We start from the raw sequence: 15,933 nt of genomic DNA on the forward strand, positions 1-15,933 counted from the left end.
GATGGAAGGTTTTAATATGCATATTTCCCCTCACTTGATGCAGTAGATTGCCTACTTTGTCGTATTGTATGCCTTCCCACCAACTTTTTCTTTGTTTTTCATGTCTTTTTGACCTTTACAATGCACTCAGCCGATATTTGCAAAAAAAACTCAAACATTTTACCAATAGTGGTTATCGAATATATGCACGACTGGCACCTCCTATGGTATGTCTACTCATGCAGGCAGAGCTGGATTAAGGCTCTGGGGGGCCCAGGGCACTTTAGACAGGGGGGCCCCTAAAGTGTACTATGGCTATAATTTTACACAAATACACAGACATACTGTGTGCACTACTGTTAGGTGCAGGCAGCTCCCCCTTCATGAGTAGAGCAGTGTAAAGTGGGACATACCTCCCAACTGTCCCTGTAGTCGGGACAAAGTCCTGACTGAGTGGGTCAGTCCCCAAACTCAGGACTGCCTCACCAGAATCAGGACAGTTGGCAGAATGTCCTGCTCTCTCCTACCTGTTCTTCCCGCTTTCAATACTTGTTGCTGCCGCTTGGGTCCTAAGCTCAGTTGTGCTTGTCTGGATCCTGGAATGTTGGTTCCCTATTTGGAAATAGAATATGTACATGACATATAGAAATATCAGCAATGAGTGAACACAGTAGGCCTCCCTGCCTCTATGCAGTCCGACATTAAATCAAAAAAATCCATTGTCCCCAAACAACCCCAACATTAAATTAATTGTAATCACATTTATTAAATAAACCAATTTGCTACCATACATTAAATAACTTGCATTCACTTTTAAGAAATAGCAATCCTTTTTCCATAACTCTGCCAAACATTTAATTAATAGCGCCCAAACCACCCCAACATTAAATTACTCATCCCACCCTAAATTGATAAGTCTGCACCAACCCCACTATTAAATTAAATTATCCCACCATCACCCCACAAACAAAATAACACCCAATAATTAGACACTACCTACCTCACACATTGCATTGCCACAAGCCCCTTGTGCCCTCATACATTATACTGCCACAAGCCCCCTGTTGCCCTCACACACACTACATTTCCACAAGCCCCCTGTGCCCTCACACACACTACATTGCCACAAGCCCCCTGTGCGCTCACACATTATACTGCCACAAGCCCCCTGTGCCCTCACACATATTAGACTGCCACAGGTCACCTGCTGCTCTCACAAACATTAGACTGCCACAAGTCCCCTGCTGCTCTCACACACATTAGACTGCCACAAGCCCCCTGCTGCTCTCACACACATTAGACTGCCACAAGCCCCCGTGTCAAAACACACACTTACCTTGCTCTCTGCTGTGCATCACTCTGCGCTGCTCAGACAGAAAGTGAAATGAGCACTTCCTGTCTGAGGCCAATCAGCAACAGGCAGCCTCCCGATTGGCTGCCTGTTGCTGCCACTGACCACCAATGATGTTTTTATTAACTTTCTTTTTCACCACCGGGAGAGGGGTAGTGAAAAAGAAGACCTGCACTATTCAGAAATGCATGATAAGCCCTGTTTTACAATTGTTTATTTGTTAAGTGTAGGAAACAAAATGCCAAAGAAAAAGCACACATTTACTTTTAGTTAATTTTCTTGCAATTTCAATTAAAATAAAACACATTTTGGCCATTTTGGGTAGATTTTCTTTGCAGTGTCAGGAGTTAATGGAATTTACTGAAAAATCAAGTTATAATTTGTGTGGGTACTGCATAAACAAATTACTGATATTGGAATGTGACCAGCCCAGCACTGGGGTGAGAAATGCATCAGCAGCAAAGGGGTTAAAGCACAAATTTAATATGGCTTCAAAACTAATTAACTCAGGCAGTTATAAGATTTTGAAAATTATGATGATAAAATGATTGTATATATAATTCAGATTAATGTGATCCAAATGTAATTATTACTCTGTAATATTAAATACTGACTGGGGATTGAGCAGACATTGTGGTGGGTATGACATGGTGTATGCTGTTTTCCCTACTGTCCAGTGCTGTGTAGCTCTGTAGCAACTGTAAATTTAAGTCGATAATAACAATAATAATTGTGCATAGAGGACCCCGTCCCAATTTTCCTAGAGGACCCAAACATTTCTAGGTATGTCCTTGGAGCAGGAAGACTGTGGTGTTGACCATATATCTATGTAAAACACAAGGCCAACTTGTGTTACTTCTTCAAAGAAATTTAGGAAGAATTTTTTTCTTAATAATCAGTCTAAGGGGTCTATGGATCAACCTTTTTTGATACTTAAAAGATGCAGAAACTACTGTTTCTGCATCTTTTAAGTATGTTTGCCATGCATTAACTGCCTATTGGAGATTTCGGTGAAATCTCCTCCGTTTAGGCAAATACCGTGCAGCATCACAGTCCCCATAGATTGCTATGGGGACTGCGATGTTCTGCAGGGCATCAAGCTTTAATAAGCTTTGCATTGTGCATACAGGTAATGCTATCTCAGGATGGCGTTACCTGTCTTTATCTATGGGATTCTGCTGAAGCCTCTCTGGATTCTCAGAATCCGTTATAGTGAAAGTGCTGCCAGTAGTAGTATCGCAGGAGAGGGGTCACTTTGCCGGGGCTACTCTGGGAGCATAGTGCATCTTAGCGGTGCATAAATATGCATCGCTGCATGTTTAGGAGCACCACATTTTATTGATACATAGACCTCTACAAGAATAACTGTAAATTAAAGAAAGAGTCTATGCAATTTATTTGAAATATTAATCCCCTTCATCCAAAAATAGTATAATCGTGGGTGTTGCTTACCCCATGCAATTAATAAAGCGCTCATCCCCGCCATTGCTACTAATGGTCCCTTCTAGAGGGCTCGACACTGGAGAATTTTAAGTGTTCTTTGGGGTGTACTAACAATGCTAACTGCATGGCTGACACTAGAGAGAAGTTAATCCTTTCAAAAAGTAGCTACAGTTCTGTAGACAATTCTGTATATCCAAGTCCCACTATACTGTTAATTTTACCTCATAAATTGATTATTATCTTTCATGTCATATATCTGTGTGATCTAATAACTTACAATTATTAAACGTCCATCCACAATTATTTAGCACATTAAATAGCATTACAATTACAGTATTTAACGTCCAGCCACAATTATTTATCACTTTTAATAGCATTACAATTACAGTATTTAATGTCAGTCCTCCATCATTTAACATATGCAATAAAATTACCCTGAGAACTATAGATATTGGGGCCTATTTCTTAAACTGAAAAGTGTGTTCAATCCAGAAAACGATTAACCACAAAATTATTTACTATGACTGCATCGCAGCAGATATCATAGATATCACTTCGTTTTACTGAGCAGTCCCCATAACAATGTATGGGCACTGCTCAGTAACGCTATTTACCAAGAGCCGAATTGAAAAAACAAAAACATGTTAATGTACGCCAACTGAAGCTGGCGTACATTAACATAATTGAAACATTTCACTGAAAACAGCTCTGCTCCGAAGAGCAGAGCTGCACAGCGCATGTGTGGAGGGATCATGTCATCCCTCGCTGTCACATGCTCGTGTGTCTTTTTTCGTTAAAAATTCTGCTTCCCTGTGAACATGCGCGAGTTTTGCGGTCGCGCATGTTCACAAAGATCAATAAGAAGCCGAAGATCATCACGTGAGGACCGCAAGAGAAGACTTAGGGCTAGATTTACTAAGCTGCGGGTTTAAAAATGTGGGGATGTTGCCTATAGCAACCAATCAGATTCTAGCTTTCATTTATTTAGTACTTTCTACAAAATGACAGCTAGAATCTGATTGGTTGCTATAGGCAACATCCCCACTTTTTCAAACCCGCAGCTTAGTAAATCTAGCCCTTAGTGTAAAGTGAGTGTTACACTTTACAGGGACAGACGTTTTTCAGGAAAGGCTGTTCCTGTATTGATTTTTTAATAAATATGAGAAATCCTTAAATCCGCATCTATGCGATGAGGATTGAAAAGTTTCATTCATATTTTGCAGTGCTTTGTAAATAGACCCCATAGTGAGAAATATGGAAACAATTCAGTTAGATTGGATATATTTACCAATACCGTTTTTCTGTTAACCCACTTTGCTGTCTCTCACTGTTTCCTTTAGTTAAATAATTTGATGCAGTAAAAGGAAGAAATGAGGAAAATCAAGATCAAATATACATATGCTCAGAAAACATAAACATTTTAAATATAATGTGATAGAATATCCTCCCCAGAGCACAAAACTGAGACCCAGACTTAATAAAAATAGGAAGCAAGAAAAAGTTACATGGAATTGGAGGCACAGATAATGCAGATATAAAAAAAAACTTTTTTAAATGGGGGTGCAGAGAGAAGAAAGGGTGTGTATAGGGATGCAGAGATGAAGGGGGAGAAAAGGGAGTGGGTAGGAAGAAATCAAGGCTGAGAGGAGGAGTGAGGGGAAGTGGAAGAGGAGGAGAAGGAAGGAAGCAAAGGAAAGGTTGCGGTGGGGGTAGTACCAGCACTACAGAGAAGTGGAGGAGGAGGCAGCAGCAGCAGCAGCACTAATGTGATGTGATGTTCACAGCTTCTGTGCGGGTCATGTCGGCAGCTGCCACTTCAGGACTACCCGGGCTCTCTCTGCTCCTGGTGGCCTTGCTGCTCACTGAGGCTGCGGGTGAGTGATGTGAATAATGGGACGGGGAGTTCCCGATACATCCCACTATTTGTGATTTCAGATTAGGATGTAGTGTGGAGATAGCACTCATTGCATGATTGTCATTGTCACTGTCACCACACACTGAAGTGGACACTTTCACTTATTCGGCCACTTAGATATTCTTGTTAAAATGTTTTATTAACATAAAAATAGTACGCAGCTTGCAATTAATATCGTAGAACTCCACAACTGCATATTTGCGCGCATCCTCAGTTATAAATAACATAAAGAACTGTTGTATTTGGCGAAACCCGCAAACAGAAATGTTGTAATTCATATAAGATAACGTTTTAGCAAAAGTTGGACGGGTAATGGTACTGGTATGTAACAGATGGAGCAATCCTTGATAATATATTGATATTATAAGACATCGAATTGTGCTCAGATTTACTCAATTACTATAAGAATCTTGTAATTATTGTTAAATTACTTTGTATTGGTTCAAATATATTAGTGGTATTACTTTAGACGTTAAATTGTTTGCACAAATATACACCAGTGATGGAATTCACATACAAAACCTGCAAGATTGAATGCAGTTCTTGCTTATTTAGGATAATAACATTTGCGAGGTTATTCTTCATATCCACATTGTGCAATAGTCATACATGGTGTCTTAAAAACTGTAGTCTTTTAGCTACAACATGTCACAAAGTCATTGATAAAAACATACAACACACAGTAAGCTGTAGTATATACATTTCTTACTGTATTCTTTAAAAGAAAACAATTAAATTATAATAGATGCCTATTTTTAATCATTTGTCAATCTAAGAGTTTACATTGTCTAGTCCTCAAAAAAGTAGAGAAATCACAGACACATGGTGAAAAAATGATAGTTCCATGCCTATGAACTTTGGTCACACAGGAAGAGCATAGTGAAGTGTACAGCACAGATGGTTGGAGCTATGTTTTGGATCATGAGGCTGCATAGTTTAGGAAGTTCTGCTGCACCCTCCCCCCTTTAATCATCAGTACTTTGTGATAACATGAAGGAAATGTGCCAGATGCTTATTTTCTAGGACAGAATGGCTGTCTGAAAAATATCAAGACATACATGGTCTAGCTTCTTTTATTAGCCTTTATGTTGTTCATCATATTTCTTGTAAATGTTGAGTCGATGCAGAAACATGAATATAACCTCAGCTTTGCAGGTATTTAATCTAGTGTGAAAAAACATGACATAACTTTTGGAAGTATTTTGCAGCCTTACAGAGAAATTGTATATATATTTAGTATATGTCTATTTGTGAATGTTACAAGTAGTGTTTTTATATAATCCCTTCACGGTAACCAGGTTACCTTGGTAGAATACAGTCATGTCCAAAAGTTTTGAGAATGACACAAATATTATTTTTCACAAAGTCTGCTGCGTCAGTTTTTTATGATGGCAATTTGCATTATACTCCAGAATGTCATGAAGAGTGATCGGATGAATTGCAATTAATTTCAAAGTCCCTCTTTGCCATGACAGTGAGCTTTATCCCAAAAACAACATTTCCACTGCATTTCAGCCCTGCCACAAAAGGACCAGCTGACATCAGGTCATTGATTCTCTCGTTAGCACAGGTGAGAGTGTGGATGACGACAAGGCTGGAGATCACTCTGTCATGCTGATTGAGTTATAATAACAGACTGGAAGCTTTGAAAGAAGGGTGGTGCTTAAAATCATTGTTTTTCCTCTGTTCACCATTGTTATCTGCCAGGAAACACGTGCAGTCATCATTGCTTTGCTAAGAAAGGGCTTCACAGGCAAGGATATTGCTGCTATGAAGATTTGCACCTAAATCAACCATTTATCGTATCATCAAGAACTTCAAAGAGAGATGATCAATAGTTGTGAAGAAGGCTTCAGGCGCCTTTGGCTGGATCACTTATAAATGACTTATTGTATGAATTTATTTAAAGGAAATAGCGCAGGGTGCTTATTTATATAATTGCAGATGTACTGGTTTTGTTGTATTGTGTGGCACTTTGTATAGGAAATGCATTCTTTTCTGAGGTATATGTCTGATGCAATAAGCATTTGCTTGAGTCAGTTGTTTTACTTCAAGAGAAAGTCCTCATTAAGGCTAATTAAGTCTATTCATGTGAGTAACCAACATGTCCTTTTTATTCTAAATGCACCACAGAGGTCATTACTAGTGTTCCTGAGTGGCCTTTTGTCCAGAATGTTAGAACCTGTCTGAACATTGTAAACAGCGTGTGATGTAGGATATCACAGATAAGTGTACATTTTGTTAAGTATAGATTGCATTTAAATCCATGTTTGGGGAAACATATTGCATGCGGATACTAAAAACAACTCAGACTTCTTGGGGCCAGCGAAGAGTTCAGTGAGTTGGCTTACCCCCTGCTAGGCTGCATCCAAAATTGTATAAAAAAGCACTGGTTTGTACTGAAATGTATCATTATTTTTCCATCTGACTTTCTGATCATTGGTACCTTCAACCAGTGTGAACTGTCCTTATCAGGGTACTTGAGCAAATAAACATCACTTGCTTTAAGACCTGCTGGACAACTTCTTCCCTGCTGTAATTTCCTGTGACCTAAAGACTAGACCCAAATTTAATCCGTTTCCGGCTGTTCAGAGGTTTGGACCCAGCTTTCCAGTACCACTGCTCTGCCCTCTGCCCAGCAGCTCTGACCAGTAGGATAGGCCAGGGGGGATCCAACCATAGCAACCCTGATCCATAGGAAGAGGTCAGGGGTACCAGCCAAGGTGCACCAGCAAGGGTGTACACCAGCAGCGGCAGTTACGACAGAAGGAACTCGGTCCTGGATGCCTTGAAGGAGTCCAGTGGTGGAAGAAGCTTAAGCCCCTCCTACTGCGGTTAGAGGGCGCAATTGGTGTAAAGAAAGGGAACGGTGGCAAAGTGAGCCCAGCCAGGTCGCAGCAACAACAGACAGGGTGGCATAGGTGGTCCATCCTTTCACAGCTCCGAAGAAAGTTCAGCAAGCACCAGGACCGTCTCCTAAAGTTGGTTCAACTGCGGGATCGGGGCACCACTAGTGCAGAGCTTGCTCAGGAATGGCAGCAACCAGGTGTAAGTGCATCTGCATGCACAGTGAAGTGAAGACTATTGGAGGCTGCCCTGGTGTCAAAAAGACCAGCAGAGAAGCCACTTCTCTCCAGGAAAATCATCAGAGACAGACTGATATTCTGCAAAAGGTACAGGTATTGGACTGCTGAGAACCGGAGTAAAGTCATTTTCTCTGATGAATCCCCTTTCAGATTGTTTGGGGCCTCCGGAAAAACGCTTTTCCTGAGTAGAAAAGGTGAGTGCTATCATCAGTCCTGTGTCATGACAACAATAAAGCATCCTGAGACCATTCATGTGGGGGGTTGCTCACAATTTTGCCTAAGAACACAGTCATGAATAAAGAATGGTACCAAAACATCCTCCAAGAGCAACTTCTCCCAACCATCCAAGAACAGTTTGGTGATGAACAATGCCATTTCCAGCATGATGGAGCACCTTGCCATAAGGCAACAGTGTAGCTAAGTAGCTAGTGGATTAATACATCAATATTTTCGGTCCATGGCCAGGAGACTCGCCAGATCTTAATCCCATTGAGAACTTGTGGTCAATCATCAAGAGGCAGGTGGACAAGCAAATACCCACAAATTCTGACAAACTCCAAGCATTGATTAGTCAAGAATGGGTGGCCATCAGTCAGTATGTGGCCCAGAAGTTGATTGACAGCATGCCAGGACGGATTGCAGAGGTCTTCAAAAAGAAGGATCAACACTGCAAATATTGACTCTTTGCATAAACTTAATGTACTTGTTAATAAAAGCCTTTGACACTTATGAAATGCTTGTAATCTTACTTAAGTATACCATAGCAACATCTGACACAGGTATAAAAACACCGAAGCAGCAAACTTTGTGAAAACCAATACTTGTTTCATTCTCAAAACTTTTGGCCATGGCTGTACTCTGTACACCATTGTAAATGATGTTGCTTGTTTATAAACAATAATTCTAATACTTATATGCCATATCTGCTGGTTGGTATTGAGTAGTTTGTTCCTTTTATAATTCCACCACTTTGGTAGGAAGGAGTGTGGAGGTTTCATGATGAGGAGATATAAACACTGGGCCTGATTCATTAAGGAAAGGAAAGCAAAACAATGAGTAACTTTGAACCTTGGCAAAACCATGTTACAATGCAAGGGGTGCAAATGAGTTTATTATTTTGCACATAAGTAAAATACTGGCTGTTTTTTTCATGTAGGAGGCAAATGCTTGATAGCTTTATTTTAACATTGACATTAAAAGTTAGTCTAAGAGGACAGGTTGCTACTGTTGTCTCTCTTGTACTTGTTAATGTTGTATTGCTAGGATGTTCTAATTTTTCGTAGTCATTCTAGGAGGTTAGAACTATACAAATATTATAAACCACTATTGCCTTCCCCAAAATCTACAATAGGTATTGTGGTTTTCCATAATCTTCTATTATTACATCACTAAAGGCATTACATTACCTGTTTCTGAGTCATGGAAGATTGATGAATGGGAGAAGTTAAGATTGTATGTCTCTATATTGAATGTATTAATGTTTGTGCACATATTCAGGGCTTGGTCAACCACTAGGCTGACCAGGCAGCAGCCTGGAGCGCTGGGTCCCGGGGTGCGCGACGCTGCGGGTATTTTTTTTCATTCATTTTTTTTTTTTCAATCATTTTTGTTTACGGGGTGGGGGAGGGGTGGGGTCGCCGCGGGGGGGGGGGGGGGGTGGAGGACTTGACGATCCAAAGCATTGGTGGTCAGTGGTTAGCAACAGGCAGACAATCGCTAGGCTGCCTGTTGCTGTGCAGCAGACAGGAGGCAGGAAGTCTTTACTTCCTGTCTGCTGAGCTGAGGAGCGAGGAGCGACGCTGGCCAGCAAAACTACAGGTAAGTGAGGGGGGGGACTGCCCGGCATATCTATAGGGTGGGAGAGGGAGGGCACTGCCATGTATATCTACAGGGAGGGAGAGGGGGGGGCACTGCCATGTATATCTATAGGGAGGGAGAGGGGGGGCACTAGTATGTATATCTATAGGGAGGGAGGGGGGCACTGCCATGTATATCTATAGGGAGGGAGAGGGGGGCACTGCCATGTATATCTATAGGGAGGGAGAGGGGGGGCACTTCCATGTATATCTATAGGGAGGGAGAGGGGGGGCACTGCCATGTATATCTATAGGGAGGGAGAGGGGGGGGCACTGCCATGTATATCTATAGGGAGGGAGGGGGGGCACTACCATGTATATCTATAGGGAGGGAGAGGGGGGGCACTGCCATGTATATCTATATATCTATAAAGAGGGAGAGGGGGGGCACTGCCATGTATATCTATAGGGAGGAAGAGGGGGGGAACTGCCATGTATATCTATAGGGAGGGAGAGGGGGGGCACTGCCATGTATATCTATAGGGAGGGAGAGGGGGGGCACTGCCATGTATATCTATAGGGAGGGAGAGGGGGGCACTGCCATGTATTTCTATAGGGAGGGAGAGGGGGGGCACTGCCATGTATATCTATAGGGAGGGAGAGGGGGGGCACTGCCATGCATATCTATAGGGAGGGAGAGGGGGGGCACTGCCATGCATATCTATAGGGAGAGGGGGGGCATTGCCATGCATATCTATAGGGAGGGAGAGGGGGGACGGACTGCTATGCATATCTATAGGGAGGGAGAGAGGTTTATATGTCTGAAGGAGGGCAGAGGAGGGGGGCTGATATATGTGACTGGGGGAGTTTGATGTGACGGGGGATAGTTACAGAGTGGGGGTAAGGAAAATAGCTGCAGGGGGGACGGATGCAGAGTGGGAGGTAAGGAAAACGGCTGCGGGGGGGTTAAAGAAAATGGCTGCAGCATGGGTTAAGGAAAATGGCTGCGGGGGGGTGTGGGTTGTGGTGGTTAAGGAAAATGGCTGCAGGGGGTATTTAAAAAATAGAGCAGCTTGTGGGGGCATAATCTCATGATTGTGTGGTGGTCACATGGATGCTCTCTGTGGTCTCAGCAATCACTAGAATGCTAAATATTAGTGGGATGGGGCTGGTAGAGGTTTGTGTTTGATTGACCACAAATATTCAGATATTGCTTATATATGCCTGTACAATGGGGTACTTTTAGATGGCCATAATGGAGTGTTTTGTTTTAACTAAAGGGCCTAATCATTCAGGGTTTGTTGACATTTTGCATTCTAATAAATTTTTGCATTTTCAAAACAAGACGCCAAGTTTCCAGAAGCCACCGAGAGCATAACAAAGTTGCAAGAGAGAAGAGCAAGAACAGGTAAGAGACAATGGCACAATCTGTCTAAATTTGAATGTTGGAGAATACACCTGAACATTCATATTCAGGAGTGTTCCTATACACCTATATATTCGGGGGGCGGGGGGTTTGTGTTGCAGCCGTATTAGCCTAGGGTGGCCAGAACTCTTAATCAGGCCCTGCACATATTAATTAATATTCTTTCTGAGCCTTACACTAACTTTACCTTTCAGCATGAGCCTCTCACAATTTTTTCAGTGGAAATTTGTGAAGATATTACTCTAAAGTGGTCTCTAATATCAGAAATATGTTTTGAAATTAATTTATTAACCTTCATGAGTTTGCATTATTTAGTATTTGTTACGTTTTCCCTAGTATGCCTGTGCCTCTAAGGTATTGTGAAGTACTACATTCTGCTGGTCAGGCCAAATATGCAGGGCGTGTTTACCCAGATCTGGGAAATTAATTCATGACAGTCAACATTGATTTCTAAAGACATCTGATTTTAATTGCATCTGTTTGTGTCTTATCCAATTTACATACTTTCATGTATCAGTGAGTAAAGAAATAAATATACATTTTTCTACATGGTAATGATCCTTTGTCTCATTATGTGAAAAGTCCTCACTGGCCCATTCTTTTCTTTTCAGTGTAATGCCCCTTTGCATGAGTATGGGTGATATACCAGGTGATCACCTGTGTGGGCAGGGTTTTGAAAAGACCTGCTCTGGTTTCCACTTGGTTTTGGTTCCTTTTGGGGCACATTCACATGCAATGTAGTTGGAAGTTAGAGTTGGTGTGCATTGATGTTCATGTTGATGTTCATTCGGGTTATTCCAGAGCATGACTTTCTTGGGTCTTGTGACGTATATTGAAAAGTCCCCTTCACCTGCAATGAGACCAATAGGTGCTGAGTGAGTTGACAGTTGAGGTAAGAGAGGGAGGCTTCATAATCCAGTGAATGCTGTGAGGAGCAGGAAGGTGCAAAGTCTGCAAACTGAGTAGTCCGCGAACTGAGTAGTGATGTAATGTTATAATAAAGTTTTGCATTTATTCAGTGAACTGAGATAGTCTGGCACCCAGTGCTTTTAACACCTGTGAGTGTACTGCACTTCTACACCTGTGTCTGCAACTAACTTGTTACTAAACCTATATGTGGAGGGTCACCTGGTCACTTTTAATTTATCATGACCTGAGATGAGGAGAGCTGAGCTAGCTTAAAAGTGACTAATCTAGAGGTGGGTGCTAGGAGGATTCATGTACATTACACTGCCAGTGAACAGTTGAGTTTCCTTAAGTCTTTGTTTTAAAACTATTATTTGGCATTGCAGTCTTCATTTGTAAACATTTGTGAAACAAAATGGGTTGCTCTGCTAATTCCATAGCTGAAGAGTTCCGAACTTCCACTTACATTAATTTAAGCACAAAAACTGTGCAATGGGAGCTTAATGGAATGGGTTGCCATGGCCGAGCAGCTGCAAGATTCACATCACCAAGACCAATGCCAAGTTTCGGATGGAGTGGTGTAAAGCACACCGACCCTGGACTGTGGAGCAGTGGAAACGTGTTCTGCAGAGTGACAAATCGCGCTTCTCTGTTTAGAAGTCAGATGGGCAAGTCTGGGTTAGGCGGATGCTGGAAGAACGTTACCTGCCTCACTGCATTATGCCAACTGCGAAGTTTGGTGGAGGAAGGATAATGGTATGGAGCTGTTTTTCAGGGTTTAGGCTAGGCCCCTTATCTCCAGTGAAATACAATCTTAATGTTTCAGCATACCAAGTCATTTTGGACAATGCTATGCTTTCAACTTTGTGACAACAGTTTGAGAAAGCCCTTTTCTCTTCCAACATGACTGTGCACCAGTGCTCAAAGCAAGGATTGCAAAGACATGGTTTGATGAGTTCAGCGTCGAAGAACTTGACTGTCCTGCACAGAGTCCTGTGATCTCAGCCCTATCGAATACCTTTGGGATGAACTGGAACGGAGATTGCGAGTCAGGCCTTCTCATCCAACATCAGTGCCTGACCACATAAATGCTCTACAGAATGAATGGGCACAAATTTTCACAGAAACACTCCAACATCTTGTGAAAAGCCTTTCAAGAAGAGTGGAAGCTGTTATTGCTGCAAAAGGGGGACCAACTCCATATTAAAGTATGTATTTGAATTCAATGTCATTACAGTCCCTGTTGGTGTAATGGTCAAGCATCCAAATACTTTTGTCCATATAGTGAATGTTAACAGAGAGAACAGACTGCAGGATACACACATATGCAATATCAAAACCCTTCAGAAACCATGCAAAAAAAAATTCTGAAAGAATTACCAATTCATACTGATCATTAATAAAAATATGTGTTTTAAGAATTTTTTTTTTCCATTTTTCTTACATTATGGGGGTAAGTCAATTGTGTTACTCACACGATTAATGCGGCCTGCGCACTATTACCATTACTACTATAATAGTGCACATTATTACTGTGAGTACTATAATTTCAACGCTGATTATTGCTCGCACGTGCAGAAATCTGCATTAAAATTACTTTACTAACGGTAATAGTGTGCGGCCGCGTTACTTGTGAATTGAATTTCCCCTTAAATATATAAATCAGCAAGTTCTTAATGTGTACATACAATCCATATTAATTTTATTTTTTCCTTGCATACAAATGTTTTGTTCTATCTTGTAGCACATATACATGTAGTTTTTAATATAAATACTATGCAGTGCCAGTCATGATTATCAGTCGGAATTTACTCCTGCCCTGTAGCTGGTGCAAATTATATTTAAAAAAAAAAATTGACCCTCGGCACCTTTGCTGTATATTGCCTACTGTACGTTCATCTGTCTCTTCCCTCCCATGCTTCGCCCTTCAAATCATAACCACTAGTAAGTGTCATTTGCGTTCAGACATGAATTGCATGCAATTGCGTTCATTGGTACAAGGTCCTTTTCTGAGTATGCGCAAGGGCCTGAGTCATTAAGGAGAGCAAAACAAAAAAAGGAGTAACTTTGCACCTGGGAAAAACCATGTTGCTTTGGAGGAGAAGGTAAATTTAAAATATGGGGAGAGATTTATAGTTGGGCTAGGACATGTCCTAGATGAACTTTAAATTTCAGTGTAAAAATAAAGCTATCAAGTATTTGTGTGCTAGATGAAAAAACAGCCAACATTTAACTTATGTGCAAAATAATAAACTAATTTGCACCCCTTGCATTGTAACATGGTTTGTCCCAGAGAACATTTACTCCTTTTTTGCCTTGCTTTCCTTAATGATTCATACCCTTTTCATAATAAACACATAAATATTTGATAGCTTTATTTTTACACTGAAATTTAAAGTTAATCTAGGACATGCCCTGTCCTGTCCCAACTATAAATCTCTTCCCTCATCTTAAATTTACCTTCTCCTCTAATGCAACATGGTTTTGCCCAGTTTTAAAATTAATCATTTTTTTTTTGCTTTGCTTTCCTTAATGAATTAGGCCTACTGAGCACAACTTTCATTTGGTTTAAGTCACTGATCTCAAGATACGTGCACTGTTGAATTTGGGTGTAAATCTGCTCTGCTCTACTACACAAGATACTGCATGATGGGCCTGATTCATTAAGGAAAGTAAAGCAAATAAAGGGCCTCACTTAGAGTCGGACACAATGTGCGTCTAAGACGTACATGCAAGAGCAGGAGTGAGAGTGTGCCGCAGTTTGGTAGGGTATTACAAGTGGCAAGCAACCCCAGTAGCATCCCACTCGTAATACCCTACTGAGCTGCGACCATCATTAAGCTAGCTAACTACTTGTGCCACCTAATTCCTGCCGCACTTTTTCAGTCTTTTTTGACATGTGTTCCGTCTGCGTCTTGATCTGTCTAGGGTTGTTTTTGCGGGAAGACGCCCATAGTATCTAAATTATTCACAGTCACGCCTACATAACTCCGTGTTCCTCCCTTTCCCTAGTACTGAGACACAATCTGCCGCAAGTGTACACTGCGTCTGAAAAGCAGACGAAACTGATGCTTACTGCGCATGCGCGTCATTGGAAATGTGCACAATGCATCTGAAATGAACTTTCGTCCGACTCTAAATGAGGCTCAAAATGAGTAACTTTGCACCTTGGCAAAACAATATTGCATTGGAGGTGGAGGAAAATTTTAAATGTGTGACAAATTTTTAGTTGGAGGAAAGCATGTCCTAGATCAACTTTACATTTCAATGCAAAAAATAAAGCTATCAAGTATTGTGTGCTACATGAAAAATTGCAACATGGTTTGTTGTGGAGAAAATGTACTCTTTTTTCGCCTTACTTTCCTTAATGAATTACACCTAAAAAACATGCAAAAAAGATATATATTGCCACCAGTTAATAATAAATGAATAAAAAGTTTTTTTTTTTTTATTTTTCTTTTCTCATGAAATACATTTATTATAATGCTGTTAATGACTACTGAACATTAAATACATTTTTACAGTTGCTCCTGATTGCAAACACGTTATACAAGCATATGAGACTGTCATCACAAGTGATCAGGACTTAAGCTGGATACCCAGTATACAAATTTTCTCCTGATGCGATATCCTTGATGATTTTACCAACGATAAAAAATCAGCATGCCGATTCGTGTGTATACACTAAACACATTTTACACAATTTACCATCAGATCTGTGATCTTCATTTGTCATAACCATCGGCTGAAAAGATCATGACCCTGCACACTCCATATAAGCCAGTGATTCCCAAACTTTTTCAGTTCGCGGCACCCTTAGAGTCTCCAAATTTTTTCAAGGCACCCCTCCAAAATAATTATTGAGCAATCCTGTTTTAGAAGTAGTTGGGTCAAAAAATTATAATAAGTATTTAGGTCAGGACAGAAATACTTATTTAGTTGCAAAAATGCCCCCTCTGCATCCAGACACACTGCCGCCTCTGCATCCAGACACTCTGCCCCCTCTGCATCCAGACACTCTGCCCCCTCTG

General features: G+C 41.1%; 1 protein-coding gene across 2 annotated transcripts in view; it reads left to right on the top strand.

Moving 5' to 3' along the window:
• The first annotated feature begins 4,462 nt into the window (after positions 1 to 4,462).
• RECK (reversion inducing cysteine rich protein with kazal motifs) overlaps positions 4,463 to 15,933 on the top strand; it is a 205,308-nt gene continuing 193,837 nt past the window's right edge. The window contains exon 1 of one of the 2 annotated variants that reach the window (XM_075212752.1): positions 4,463 to 4,647. In XM_075212752.1, the coding sequence (XP_075068853.1) occupies positions 4,548 to 4,647 (100 nt within the window). In that variant the 5' untranslated portion in view covers positions 4,463 to 4,547. The remainder of the gene's footprint in view (positions 4,648 to 15,933) is intronic. The other variant, XM_075212751.1, reaches the window with a different exon arrangement.

The sequence above is a fragment of the Mixophyes fleayi genome, chromosome 5 (assembly GCF_038048845.1).
Source record: "Mixophyes fleayi isolate aMixFle1 chromosome 5, aMixFle1.hap1, whole genome shotgun sequence".
NCBI lineage: Eukaryota > Metazoa > Chordata > Amphibia > Anura > Limnodynastidae > Mixophyes > Mixophyes fleayi.